Source organism: Ambystoma mexicanum, chromosome 7p (genome assembly GCF_040938575.1).
Source record: "Ambystoma mexicanum isolate Mex_15411 chromosome 7p, UKY_AmexF1_1, whole genome shotgun sequence".
NCBI classification, from domain to species: domain Eukaryota; kingdom Metazoa; phylum Chordata; class Amphibia; order Caudata; family Ambystomatidae; genus Ambystoma; species Ambystoma mexicanum.
The window spans coordinates 224,259,996-224,273,548 of NC_090939.1; the positions used below are offsets into that span (position 1 = coordinate 224,259,996).

General features: G+C 51.2%; 1 protein-coding gene across 11 annotated transcripts in view; it reads left to right on the forward strand.

Moving 5' to 3' along the window:
* Positions 1-13,553, forward strand: part of HLCS (holocarboxylase synthetase) — a 1,696,783-nt gene that overhangs the window by 403,940 nt on the left and 1,279,290 nt on the right. The window contains exon 1 of one of the 11 annotated variants that reach the window (XM_069636097.1): positions 3,626-3,727. The exons of the other annotated variants lie outside the window; for them this stretch is intronic. Within the exon in view, the coding sequence (XP_069492198.1) occupies positions 3,641-3,727 (87 nt within the window). The 5' untranslated portion in view covers positions 3,626-3,640. Of the gene's footprint in view, positions 1-3,625; positions 3,728-13,553 lie in introns of those variants that run through there. 11 annotated transcript variants of the gene reach the window in all.

The following is a 13,553-nucleotide window of genomic DNA, read 5'->3' on the forward strand; positions in this document are numbered from 1 at the left end:
TATTGCCCAGGAGCAAACAATGTGCCTGACTATCTGTCGCCCTTCCCCAGGATGGAGGAGATGGCGTGGATGCATCCAGCATTGAGGAGGCCGAAGAACATGTGCAGCTCATCGTGGAGTCGGCTACCCTGAATTCGATGTCCATCCAGGAGCTGGAAAGGGCGTTAGAAAATTACGAATGCTTCTGGATTCTCAGGGATGCACTGCAGAGAAGAGAGCGGAAGTCAGTCCTGGAAGGTCTGGGCAAAAGAACCCAAGAAGCTTGTATAACTCTGGAGCAGCTATGGAGGGTTTGGAATGAGCTAACATTCACAGACTCCGGGTTACTACTGTGGGGAGACTGAATAGTGGTGTCCGCTAACAAGATACAGCAAGTGATTGAGCTGGCACGTCAATGTCACCAGGGGATGGCCAAGACCAAGGCCTGACTGCAGCTGAAGGTGTGGTTCCTGGACTTGGAGAAGAGAGTGAAGGAGTTTTGGGGGCCTTTGTATGGTGCCAGGCGGAATACCGGTGCAAAGAAACTCCCTCATTGAGTCCATGCTTCGAGGAACACGGCCATGGGAGGCGGTGCACACAGACTTCTGGTCCATGAAAAGGGACGTCCATTTCCTGGTGGTGGTGGACCAGTGGTTAAGATACCCAGAGGTGGAGTTTTTTGACTCAGTGTCATTCGATGATGTGGTGGTGGCGCTGGAAAAGATCTTCGAAACCCATGGTCTTCTACAGACTCTGTGCTCAGATAATGGACTGCCTTTCCAAGGGGAGAACTTTGCTGAGTTTCTGAAGGAGTATGGCATGCACTACAGGAAAATCACTCCAGTGTGACCCTGCGCCAACGGCGAGGCGGAGCAATTCATGAGGACACTCAATAAGTTGTTTAGAATCGGCCATGGACAGGGACAGTGCCTTCGCAGGGCCCTCCACCAGTTCCTCAGGGAATATCGAGCAATTCCTCACTGCTCCACTGGGGTCGCCACAGCGGAAGCAATGTTCAGGAGAGGCCCCAGGGGCCTGTTGCTGGACACGGGTGATGGGGAGCCCGCTGTGACTGACGACGCCCAGGTCGAAGAGGAGAGGAGGTGCCGTAATGAGGGCAAAAACATGAGAAAGGGGCTTCCACAGCACCAGCTAGCCCCAGGGGATGAGGTGATCGTAAGGAATAGGCACCCCCAAGGAAAACTGTCGCTGACATATGAGCTGAGCCCCATGGACGTGGTTGCAGTGAAGGGGACAATGGTGACGGCCTCAGATGGGACTGCAACTGGCGGCACACGGCTGGGGGCGTCCCAGGGCAGAGATTGTGTCAAAGAACTGGATGAAGGTGGTGGGGCTGGCTGTCCTCAGATTCCCTTGGACTGAGGGGACGCAGGTGAGGAGAGTCTGAACTGGGAAGGGGGCAGACGGTATCCCCAGCGAATTGGGAGGGAGAGACCTGCCCGCCTACCTGACTATGTACCAGACTCCTGAGTCAAGCACCCGGGAGGTGACGGAGACTGTGTTACTCATCTGTCATTATAGGGTGTTTGATTTTGGTTTGCTTTGGTATGGGTGGTGGTGGTTGCTGTTACATTGCTGTTTGTTGTTATGAAAAAGGAGGAGTGTGGTATCCCTTCAACTAACACATGCAGCCGAATGACGTAACTTCGTTGCATGTGGATTTGAATAAATGTGGCAGGTCACGTGTGCTCGTCAGAGCATGCGTGGAGCCCGGACAAGATGCAGAGCCTCACAAGTCTTCTGTTCGCTGGGGTGGGGGGCTCACGTGCACAGGATAGCCTCCTACCACGGGGCCCCCTTCCACAACAGGCAGACCGTAGTCACGCGCTTGTGCTGCCGGGGTGCTCAGTCCCACGTCACAAAGGCATGACACTGACACTCGTGGAACGGGGTGGACTGCGGGGTTCGGAGGGCCACAGGGCACAGTGAAGAGTCAGAGAGGATGCTGCCGTGGAGCTCGCCTGGCTCTGCAGAGAAAAGCACTGCAGAACCCAGCCGGCTATCGGTAGAAAGAGATTACTCTATGCAAGCAATAAAGTATAATTTACGTCAATTCAGGCTGCCCTGCACTTATTGGACGACTACATCACATTGTATGTACATATGCACATTTCTGCACAGACACACACACAAACAGAATCATACTCCCTTATTCGGCCACCCGCCCCCTCCTTTCCACGCAATGAACACTCCGCCTCAAGCACCACAAACATACATACATACACTCCAGTGGACAGGGCATCAGGGATAGTGTTGCCCAGCAGGGGCACAGTCCAGGTAGAGGGTCCTGCAGCAGCAGGCCCTCTGCCTGCTACGCAATTCCAGCATTGCGCTGCTGCAAGTAAGACACCGCAGGCAGGAGTCCGTTTACATGGACTGACGAGCCGGAAACGCCCGGTTTCTTTTATTGTCCTGTAGTCACATGGGCTCAACATATGACCTTAGCATGAGCCCTGGAAGGAACCATTCTCCCAGGAGGGGTGACACACCATACTCAAAAGTTTTGTAAAATAAAGTGCTAACAACATTCCCAGATCTGTCCACATCCCTAAAGTTGTCTTGTAAAAGAGCGCTATCCCAGTAAACCTTAGATTTCATGCCCCTCCACGTAACGACCCCACCAACAGTGGGCCCATATGATGTCAATCCCAGCGTGTACCATGACCCATCTGGCGCACCTAGCCAAAGCAGGTGAGGAGATGAGTGGATGGGCTGTTACTGCGTCAGAAGTAGCTGACAGTGTCTCCTGAGCTGTTGGTGTGGATTGGTGGGGTGTGGTTGTTTGCGGTTGGGTGGCTGGTGGTGTGGAATTGGGGGTAGTGGTTGTTTGTGGTTAGGTGGCTGGAGGTTCGTGTGGAAGTGTGGGTGTTGCTCGGGTTGGTCGCGGTGGGTGGGCGGCAGCGCGCGCTGCCTCGCCTGAAGCGCATGTGTAGGCGTACGGGCTGGGGTCTTGCGGGTCTGCGCGCCGGTCTCCGGGCTCGCTGGGTGGTGTGAGTTTGGGGTGTTGTGACTGTTGGTGTGGACTGGTGGGGTGTGGTTGTTTGCGGTAGGGTGGCTGGTGGTGTTGAATTGGGGGTAGTGGTTGTTTGTGGTTTAGTGGCTGGAGGTTCGTGTGGAAGTGTGGGTGTCGTTCAGGTTGGTCGCGCTGGGTGGGCGGAAGCACGCGGTGCCTCGCCTGAAGCGCATGTGTAGGCGTACGGGCTGGGGTCTCGCGGGAGGCTTGCTGGGTGGTATTTTGAGTGGTGGGGGGTGTGTGTTTGCGGTGGGGTGGCTGGTGGTGTTGGATTGGGGGGTGTGGTTGTTTGTGGTTGGGTAGCTGGTGGTTTGTGTGGAAGTGTGGCCTGTGTGTTGATTGGTGGGGTTGGTGCACATCATCCTTTAGGATGGGGAAGCGCCTGCGTGGGTCCGCCCACGCATTCGATAATTAAGAAGAAGAAGTAGAAGATGAGTGGATGAGGCTTCGAAAAGGAAATAGAACGCGGGAATAGGATCTCCCGGGCACAGCAGCTGCGTCATAGGACTTCATACACTGACTGGACCACACGTATGTTGGGTGAATCAGGAAAGGCCCTGCATTAAATAAATCTACAATTCGTCCCGGTTGATTGAGAAATGGTAAACCTCGCTCACGTTGGGAGAAATGAGTGGCCCTTGCGATTCAAAGCCCCTGTACCCTTCTAAAGGACACCAGTCACCAATGTTGAAGGCGATCAATGCTGAAAAAGAGGTAATACCTAATTTACATTCCCAAAGTACAGAAAAGGCAAGGAGGCATACAGCATGAACGCTTCGAGGCTGCTTTGCATAATATCAAAGCGCATTGTGGGTACACGGTAGTAAGCACGGTTCTTAACATTTAACAAATATTCCGTTTGTCCGCTTGAGGCACTAAGTAAGTAATGCACGCAGCGTTTGCTACCAGTTTCGCTTTTGCTGCAAAACACACCCTACCAATGATATGTCTGTAAATTTGAAGCATATATAGCATTGTGAACGGCTCCATGTTCGGATGTGAGGGTGAAATGGCTGCGACATCTGTCACCCCATTGATCGCTAGGGTTGAATTAGGCTGATCTGGTGTGCTGGGCGGGTGTCTCCTTCCTTCCTCACGGTGTGTCCCTCCTGAAGCTGTGCGCTCAGTCGCAGAGGACGGCATAGAAGAACACAGGTCTCCGGTGTGTATATCTGCTGGGTACAGACCCGTAAGCTGCGCTTCCCTGCTAGATGTAAAGATGCCTCAAGGTTCGTCCATCCATGTGTAGGGTAGGCAAGCTCTTCAAGCACATCCAAGTTAGGCGCTGCACGTGGCAGTCTGCCTTTCTTTTGTGTAAGCAACTCTGCTTACTTTGAACATTTAAAGCATATTTTCTTTGTTTTTGTGCACTTAGGTGGGGTGGTGTAGGAGATTTACTTTACATGGGAAAGATGACTGAAAACGTGATGCGATCGCTCAGCACAGCAGTGTCATTTGATAGTATTAAGCAACGTGGTGTGGGGGGAGCGGGGTGATGCAATATGCACCTTGTAACACGACATGGTGTGCACTCTGCAAGGAGACGTGGTAATATACACATCGCAGGGGCGTGTGATACTACAAAGGTAAGTTGGTGACATATACCAAGGCGATGTGGTCTCATTTTGCAAAGTGACGCGTGCTTATGCCGTGCAAGGGGACATGGCAGCACTCTGCAGGGTGATGCGACGTGCACATTGTGGGATCCTGAAAGGTGCTGTGATTTGAACCTCGCAAGGGGAAGTGCACCACACAAGGCTACATTACCCACCCCATTCAGGAGATGCTAGCCCAGTCCTGGTTTTCACGTTGCATTGTGGGACTTGTAGTTCCGTGTTCACAAATAGGGCCATTCAGAACGACAAGTCCCTAAATGCAATGTCAAACCCTGGATTTGACTAGATTAGCATCTCCCAAATACGACTACCTTTTAGCTTGGTTAGCAGTATTGATGTTAAACTTCTTGTCCCTCCCTTTTTGCCTCCGCCCCCCAAACCCCGTTTTCTGTTTCAATACGTTGTACATTATCCTGACAAACGGAACAGAGAATGCCAGCATTCTACCGTTTAACATCAAAGCAATCTTTGAGCAGTTATTGACTCAAACGGCCATAAAATGGTCGTATGAGCAATGAGCTATCAGGCCTTCTAGTATTGGAAAATGCTCAGATTACTTACCGTCAATCTTCATTACTCCTGGTTGTATTCTTCCTCGTCACAGTACTCACCAATGAGGCTTCGTCTCACCTACAGGAACTTCTTTGTCTTTTTTCAGAGTTATAACCACCCACTTACCCACAATACACCAGTACATAGCAAGCCTGTACAGGCACCGGGCCCTTCCACACCACGAGAGGGTGCAGCGTGTGAGTAGTACTGTGACGAGGAAGAGTAGGACTAGGAGTAAAGAAGATTGCCGGTAAGTAATCTGAGCATTGCCTCCACGTCCCTCTTCTTCGTCCCAGTACTCACCAATGAGGCATACCCAAATCAAAACAAGTGGAAGGGCCCAAAGGAAAGCAGGAAGCAAGAGGACAACCAGGATTAATGCAAACACACCAAGCTCAATGAGCAATTGAACAACAGAACATCACAGCTGGGCCACGGACAGCACCCCATCACCAAAGGTACCATCCCTAGAACTGCCCAAATTAAGCATGTAACGTGTAATAAAGGTATTGGGGTATGCCCAGTTAGCAGCCCTGAAAATCACATACAATGGAACACCCTGAGCATCCACCCAGGTTGCAGCCATGCCCATTAGAATAACCCTGCACACCCAAAGGGACAGAAAAACCAGCAGCCAAATAAGCCATAGAAATCACCAACTTGATCCAGCATCTGGTGGAAACAACAAAAGCCTTCCTACCTACCCCAGCCGCACCAAAGGTAAGTAGAAGACTGTCATAACTTCAAACAGTTTCTGTCCTGGCCACGTACGCCAGGACCGCAAAACGCACATCAAGGGAATGCCAAGGAACCCCCTCCGGGGACAGAGGGTCAGGAAAAAAAACGGGAGGACCACTTCCTGAGTCAAATGAAACTTAGAGGCAACTTTGGGAAAGAACCAGGGATCACAGTTTGCCACTAAGCAGTCAAGCAAGACCCGAAGAAAAGGAGGACTGCACAGGAGAGCCCCAATCTCCCCCAGCTGACGCGCAGAAGGGATGGCAACCAGAAAGGCCGTCTTGAGCACAAGGTGTTCAAAATCCACAAGGCCAATTGGTTCAAAGGAAGCTGACTGAAGAAAACGCAAAACCAGGCGCAGATCCCAAGGAGGGGAACCCGAACACACAGGAGGCCTAGAAGATGCCAAGCTCCTAAGGAACCGGCCCACCAGACTCAAATCCAACAGAGGAAAACCAAAACCCTCCTACAGGGTCTTTAACACAGACCACTGAGCCCGCAAAGTGGCCACCGCCAACCCTTTTTCACAGCCATCCTGCAAAAACTGCAACACCCCCGGGACACTACAACCTTAGGGGGGAAACAGGGCCACACCACTCCAGCTGAGAAAATGGGCCTAATGCCTATCATAGGCTTTCAACGAACTAGGCCTACTGCAATGGAGAATGGTCTCCACCATTGGAGCAGAGAAGCCCGAAGTCAACAACCTTGCTCTCTCAGGAGCCAAGCTGACCAGCGGATCACAGGCAACCCCACCCGAGAACTCCCTGTAGAGGGCACAGCCAACTGGGAATCTTCCAGACCTACTGCACCTAAAGATCCATGAGCAACGGAAACCACCACCTGCAAGGCCAAAAGGGAACCACCAAGATCACCAAGAGAAGAACACCGGTGGATTTTCTGAACCACCCGGGAAATGAGAGCAATAGGAGGGAAAGCATACATGAGACCCCGGGGCTACTCAAGTTTCAAGGCGTCCACGCCCTATACCCCCATCGACGGGAACCAAGAGCAAAACATGGAAACCTTGAACACAGAAGGAGAAGCAAACAGATCCAACACTGTTGTTCCGAACTGGCGACAAACTCTGCAAACACCTGATCGGACAATACCAGCTCAGGGCAGACCGGGAACACCCGCCTGAGACGATCAGCAACCACATTCTCCACCCCCTGAATGTGTACCGCCTACAGGGAAAGCAAATGCTGTTCGGCCCAAACCCTGATGCAACATGCCAGAGAATTCAGGGCCCTGGATCCCGAACCCCCTTGATTGTTGACATAGGCCATGGCAGAGGAATTGTCAGTCTGAACCAACACAGCCTAGCCCCGCAAAAGGGGAGCAAACCACATGAGAGTCTGATGTATGGCCGACAACTCCCTCCAATGCGAGGAATGAAGGAGACCCTCCACACCCCACCTCTCTTGAGCAGAAAGAGACCCCAGGGAGGCTCCCCACCCCAAGCCGCTGGCGTCGGTAGTCAGAACCTCCCGAGGAGGACGATCCAAATCCACCCCCCTCAGAAGGGAGGAACTTGTCAACCACCAATCCAGAGAAACCCTAAGGTCACACAAAATCGGGATCCGCAGCTCGAGAGACTGTGAGGAGGGGGACCAGTGAAGCAGAAGATGAACCACCACGCACGAAGATGGAGGCGAGCCCAGGGAACCAGGAAAACACAAGAGGCCATGCAGGGCCATCACAAGTGGGGGGGGGGCAGGAGGGGCAAACTGCTCCGGGCATCGCGCTTGCGGGGGGCCTCACGGCACCCCTCTCCTCAGTAAAAGGCAGCACAGTCCACCTGTGTCTATTCACACGGGGGACTCTGCTGTCTGTTCTCTGCACCAGCAATGATTTTGCTGTTTGTTACAAAGTCATTTGGCTCTGCAACAAACAGCAAAATAATGGTAGACAGGAGGGCTCAGAAGTGAGCTCTGCTGCCTCCCGTTATTCTGCTGACAACGTGGACATGCTGAATGACAAGAGAGGTCTCCTGTCTTGTCAGTCAGTGTGTTCACGTTGCTCAGCGTGACCACGCTGACTGATAGGAGAGGAGTTCTCTCCTGTCAGGCAGCATGTCTACATGTTGGAGTGATGGCCATCCGGTCTCAGTGGCTGTGCAAGGGCTTTTCATGGGTGCATGGAGGTAAGGTGAGTGTTTTTTATTTTAATTTAAATGTGTATATACGTGTAGTATATATGTGTATTTAAATTAATATGTGCATGAATGTGTGCTTGTATGTTGGTGTTTCGTTGGTGTCAATGCTGTGTTTGGTTTTATGTATGCGTGCATGCAAGGAGTTGTGTGACTGGTGGATGAATGCATGGGTGAAAGTGTTGCGTGTGAGTGTGTGTGCCAGCACCCATCCCTAAATTTAGCAGAGCTGCGGGCCACTTAGTTAAGGGGTGGGGGCATGGCATCAGAGGTGCACCTAGGCTGAAATTTCGGGGGGGGGGGGGCGACGGAGTGGGACTAACACTTCAAATGTTGGGAGGGGCGCTAACTTCAGAGCCTGTGGGGGAGCGGCAAACTTGCTTGTGTGGGCACATCTAACATCTTTCCACATTTGAATGAGACTATTCTGACGAAGCTTCAATGTTACAAGCAGCTAACTCTCGCCCTAATTTCTGAAACGTCACACTTAAGGACTGCTGTGAGAATGAGAAGTCTCATGTCACCACTTCCCTTCTAATCACTCCTCTGGCATACAAGTGCTAACCCCACATCACAATTCCAATTACCTAAAAATGTATGTTTATGAATGCATGTGCTAACAGTGAAATGTTTTATGTTAGTAATTTCAGGGCCTTTGTTAGCAGTGAAGCCCAGGGCCTGTTTAATGTATGTCCTGGTCCGTCTGGCCTTGGCTCTGTTGGTCAGCCCAGCAGGGGCTGGATGACAGTTTTGAAAGCGGTTAGTGAGTGGGGCCAATAAACCAGTTGCGCTGTCGGTCTCCCCACTGAGGGGTGGCGTTGGGGTTTTTCAGCTTTTGCAGTTGAAATGGGCCCACGAGCAGCTGCCCCGCACAGGCACCTACTGATAATCTGCAGCTTTTAACCACCTCACTGTTTTATTTGACTTCATTATTGATTTAAGCACTCGACAGGTGCGTTGGCCTATGTTTCCAGTCCGTAAGGCCTGGGGTGCCCCACAAACATTGCAAAGAAATGGGTCCCCACCAGCCCTGACACATCGTCAACCAGCCCTACTCCCACCTCCCTCCCAATACCCTGAGCCCAGCTAGGAAGCTGAATAGCTACTTCACCTTCCCTTTGGCCACTAGTCGTATCTTTCACCCCAATACAGAGGTTCTTTACTTTCACAATGCTATGCTAATCTCTGGAGAGGTGGGCGATCTAAAAGCTGAGACCAGAAGTTACGACTTTGGCTTTATCAAAGTTAGTCTGTTGATATTGCATGGATAGGCATTTGTACTCTGCATGTTTGATGCTGCTGCCGCTCCATAACGAGAGCTATGGGCTGGCGACACATCGAAAGAGGTCTTCTGTCTCAAAGTGGGAGGGCTTCAGCCCTCCCTAGCCAGGGGCTGGCTCCGCCCATGCAGCCAGGTCGAATCAACAAAACCCAACATTTCGGGAGGGGGCTAAAGCTTGAACCGCTCAATGGTGTTGCACCCTACGTGTCTTTCAATGAAGTCCCGTTAAAAACAAACATTGGCAAAGCCAACAGTTTTGGCTTGTACATAAGTATTAGGCATTTGCCAGGCACTGCTATTAGATGCTCAGGTACTCAAACCAGTTTTCACCTGCTACGCTACCATCAACGGCCAGTTAATACCAATACAGCAATGCCTTTACCATGCCTACATGAAAGCCCAAAGTGTTAGGATTGCCATTGCTTGTTTTGCTTTACCCATGTTGCATAGGACTATGACTCAAGGTTAAAGCAAACATACTACTTGGCTAAATTTGCCCACATTGAATTTAAGCCAATTGAGCTAGTAATAACACTTATGGTGCACAGTCAGCCTTGGCATGCTTTCTGTGGCATGGCATGTTTACTGGCTGGGAGTGTGTACATAGTAATAATGGCATATATTGCTGAAGCCTGCATGGACCACATGGGAACAACCAGCATGAATATATCTTTATACTAGCATATGTTGTGTGCAAGGGCGGCATGCAATGTATTGGAAAACTGGCCTGTGCACAGTTGGTGACTTGCAACTATTGGGGTTTTCCATGTGCTCTCATACAAAATCAATTGCAAACTGTATGGATTTCTACCCAATTATATAAAGAAAGTGCTGTAAAATGCATAATTGTAGCCCAATGTTTCAAACATTTTCTTGGGAGTGAGAAACCCCCTCAAATAACCCTTGGTTGGTTTGGGCACCCTCACTGTGCTCCGTCGATCCTGCATAATTGGCACAAACATTTAAGCCTCTTCAGTTCAGAAATTCACCAGCCTTCACTGTGCATCATCCATCTGTCACTGTGTATGATATGTGTTTTAAAGCACATATAGGGGCAGGCTGCTCCTTAATGCTGGCGTCATGCACCACATGCCATCCTATATATGTTCATGCCTATGATACAAAAGTTTATCTGGCATAAACCTTTCTTCAGTAGAGAAATCTAACTTTGGTGTAGTTGATTTGCATTTGTAGTAATAAACCATATTTGGGTTGCTCCACACAAACGCAAGGGGAGATTTCTCGAGTCCCCTGTTTGCGAATGTGCTGCCGCTGGCCCAGTGCGTAACATCAAAAGGGGCCTCACCGAATGTTTTGCTCCAGGCCTCACCACATCTTGTGACAGCCCTGAGGCCATGTGCCCCTGAACTACCAGGAGCTCACGAGCAGAAGCCCAGGGATGGTGAAGGACCTTGCAAAGGAGTGACTGGAGCCAGAGATTCCTGGCCCTGGGCAGAAGAACTTTCCCACTCCTGGTGCAGAATCGCGCCCCTATGAACACCAGGTCCTGGGAAGGGGCCGACTGAGACTTCTCCCAGTTGATCAGGAAACCCCACTGCAAGAGCACCAGATAGACAAGGAGAAGCGGAGATTGGACAGTGCAGTAGAGATCCACCTTGATCCGCCAGTCGTCCAAGTATGGGAACAGCTGGAACCCCTTGCAGATGTAAATGAGCCACCAATGGAGCCACCACCTTCGTAAACACTTGTGGCACAGACTTCTGTTACTTTCACCATTTAAAGCATATTTTCTTTGTTTTTGTGCACTTTGCAGTGGGTGGTGTAAGAGATTTACTCTTACAAAGGAATGTGGGCTACTGCACCCAGCTAAGGTGACGGAAAACGTGATGTGTGGGCTGCAGGGGGTTTGCGATCAACGCTCAGTGCAGGAGTGTTTTTTGATACTACTATTAAGCGGCGAGGTGTGGGGGAGCGGGATGATGCAATATGCACCTTGCAATTGGACAGGGTGTGCACTCTGCAAGGAGACGCGGTACACACATTGGAGGGGCGTGTGATGTTAAAGCGAAGTCAGCTTCATCTACCAAGGTGATGTGGTCTCATTTTGCAAAGTGTCGTTTGCAAAGTGACGCTTGCCCGCGCATGGTGACATGGGCAGCCCTCTGCAAACTGATGTGACATGCACATTGTGGGATACTTAAAGGTGCTGTGATTGGAACCTTGCAAGGCGAAGTGCCCTAAGGCTACATTCCCAGTCCCATTTGGGAGCTGGTAGCCCATGATGTGTGCTAACCCCAAGTGCACCGGCGCTTCAGCCCATTTTGGCTGTGGGGGGCCTGGAGCCGGCATGACCAGGGCATGCGCTGCGCTAAAGGAAACACAACCATACCACTTGGTCTTAGCTGGCGACTGTCCTCCCCATCCGGGGTGACGTTGCTGCATTTATTTGGCACGCACCGCTTTAACACAGTGACGTGTACATAACAACCCTATTCTTTCACCTTGATACCACAAATACAACATTATTTACACTTCTGTCATTCACACCAACAGTTACAAGTTAGCGCACATAGGACCTCATTACGAGGAATGCGGTAAGGGGTTAACGGTGCCGGTAGAACTGCCGACGCTGTTAACTCCCTACCGCCCCATTACGAGGTCTGGTCACGGGTCCCACTAAGGACGCCTGGTAAAACCAGGCGTCCTTAGAGGGTCCCGCGAGCAGGCCAGGATGCTAACAACAGGCCTGTCATTAACGGGCCCGTTGTTAGCATCCTCCCCATTCCCATTGAGCCCTATGGGGGCTCTAATGGGAAAGGGGAAATACCGGGCCCTCCAAGGTCAGAATGGCCCGGTATTTCCCCATTCAGGGAACCCGGTACCCAGTATGGTGGTAGCCATGCTGATAAAAGCGGCATGGCTACCTCCATACTTGTAATGAGGTCCATAGTCACTTAGCTTTCCTGGTGGTTTCGGCGCCACCCTCAGTTGGTACCAGCTGTGATGCCGAGTCACAGGGTCAGGGGAGTGCTGGCTGAGTGCGCCCCTTCGGGCTGCTGGGCTGAAATGTCTGCTTCGGCTGAGCCTGGGGTCTTTTGCCATCCTCCTTCTCAGCTTGGTTGTCCCTTTTGTCATTCGTTTGGTCCAGTTCCTCCCTCCACACTGTCGGGGGAACTGTCTTGAACCATGATGCTTTCCTGGTGATGAACCCTCCACCTCGGCCTGCTGTGATCATAGTTCCTCTTTGACTGGTTTCTGTCCAGGCGGTGGTCTTAAAAAGCTCACCAGCTTTGACCTTGATGGGTTCCAAAGGACCAATACCTGATTCCCAATATTGTGATGTGACTTCCTGGCTCGCTGCTGCTGCTCATGTGCTCATTTGCTTGGACCCTCTTGGTATGTGTCCTCTGCTCATTCACAGCTTTTGTCTTGCTAAACCAGTGATGAGGTATGGAGGAGCATACCACTACGCTCCGAACATGTCTGCCGGGGGAGTGTTGGTCGACGCGTGGGTCGTCACTCGGTAGTATCGGAGGAACCACTATAGTTCGAACTCCCAAAGGGCTCCTTGAGCCATTGCGATCCTGAGGAGATTGTTTATTGTTCTCATAAACCGTTCTGCATCGCCGTTCACCTGGGGCCACCACGATGTGATGAGATGGTGTCTTATCTGGAGGTCATCCATGTATTTGGTGAATTCTCCCCCATGGAATGGGGGCTCGTTGTTGCACTTTATGTACCTATGTAGCCCGTGCTTTGCGAACATCTTCTCCAGGTCTGGCAATACTGCTTCCGCCACTGTCGATTTGACCACTTCCACCTCAGGGTATCGCGAGTGTTCGTCGATGGCTACTAAGAGGCATGTCCCTTCTTGTACTGTACAGAAATCTACACTCACTGATTCCCAGTGTGACATGCCCCTTGGGATGGATTTAATTGGTTCTGGTAGTGGCAGTGCCCCATTGGCGAGGCACGAGGATATGATTGCTTCAACCTTTGCATCAATCCTGGGGAACCACACTCAGTCTCTTATCTGTGCTTTGGACCTCGCCATGCCCTGATGGCCTTTGTGTGCTAAAACCACTATGCTGCCTTGCAGGCTAGGTGCCACCAGAATGCACGTTCCTCACAGGATGAGGCCTTCGTCTGTGATGGATAGCTCATGGCGGACTGTGAACACACATGCCAGGAAGTTATTTGCATCTGTGTTGCGGTTGTGATTGTTTTGAAGGAAGA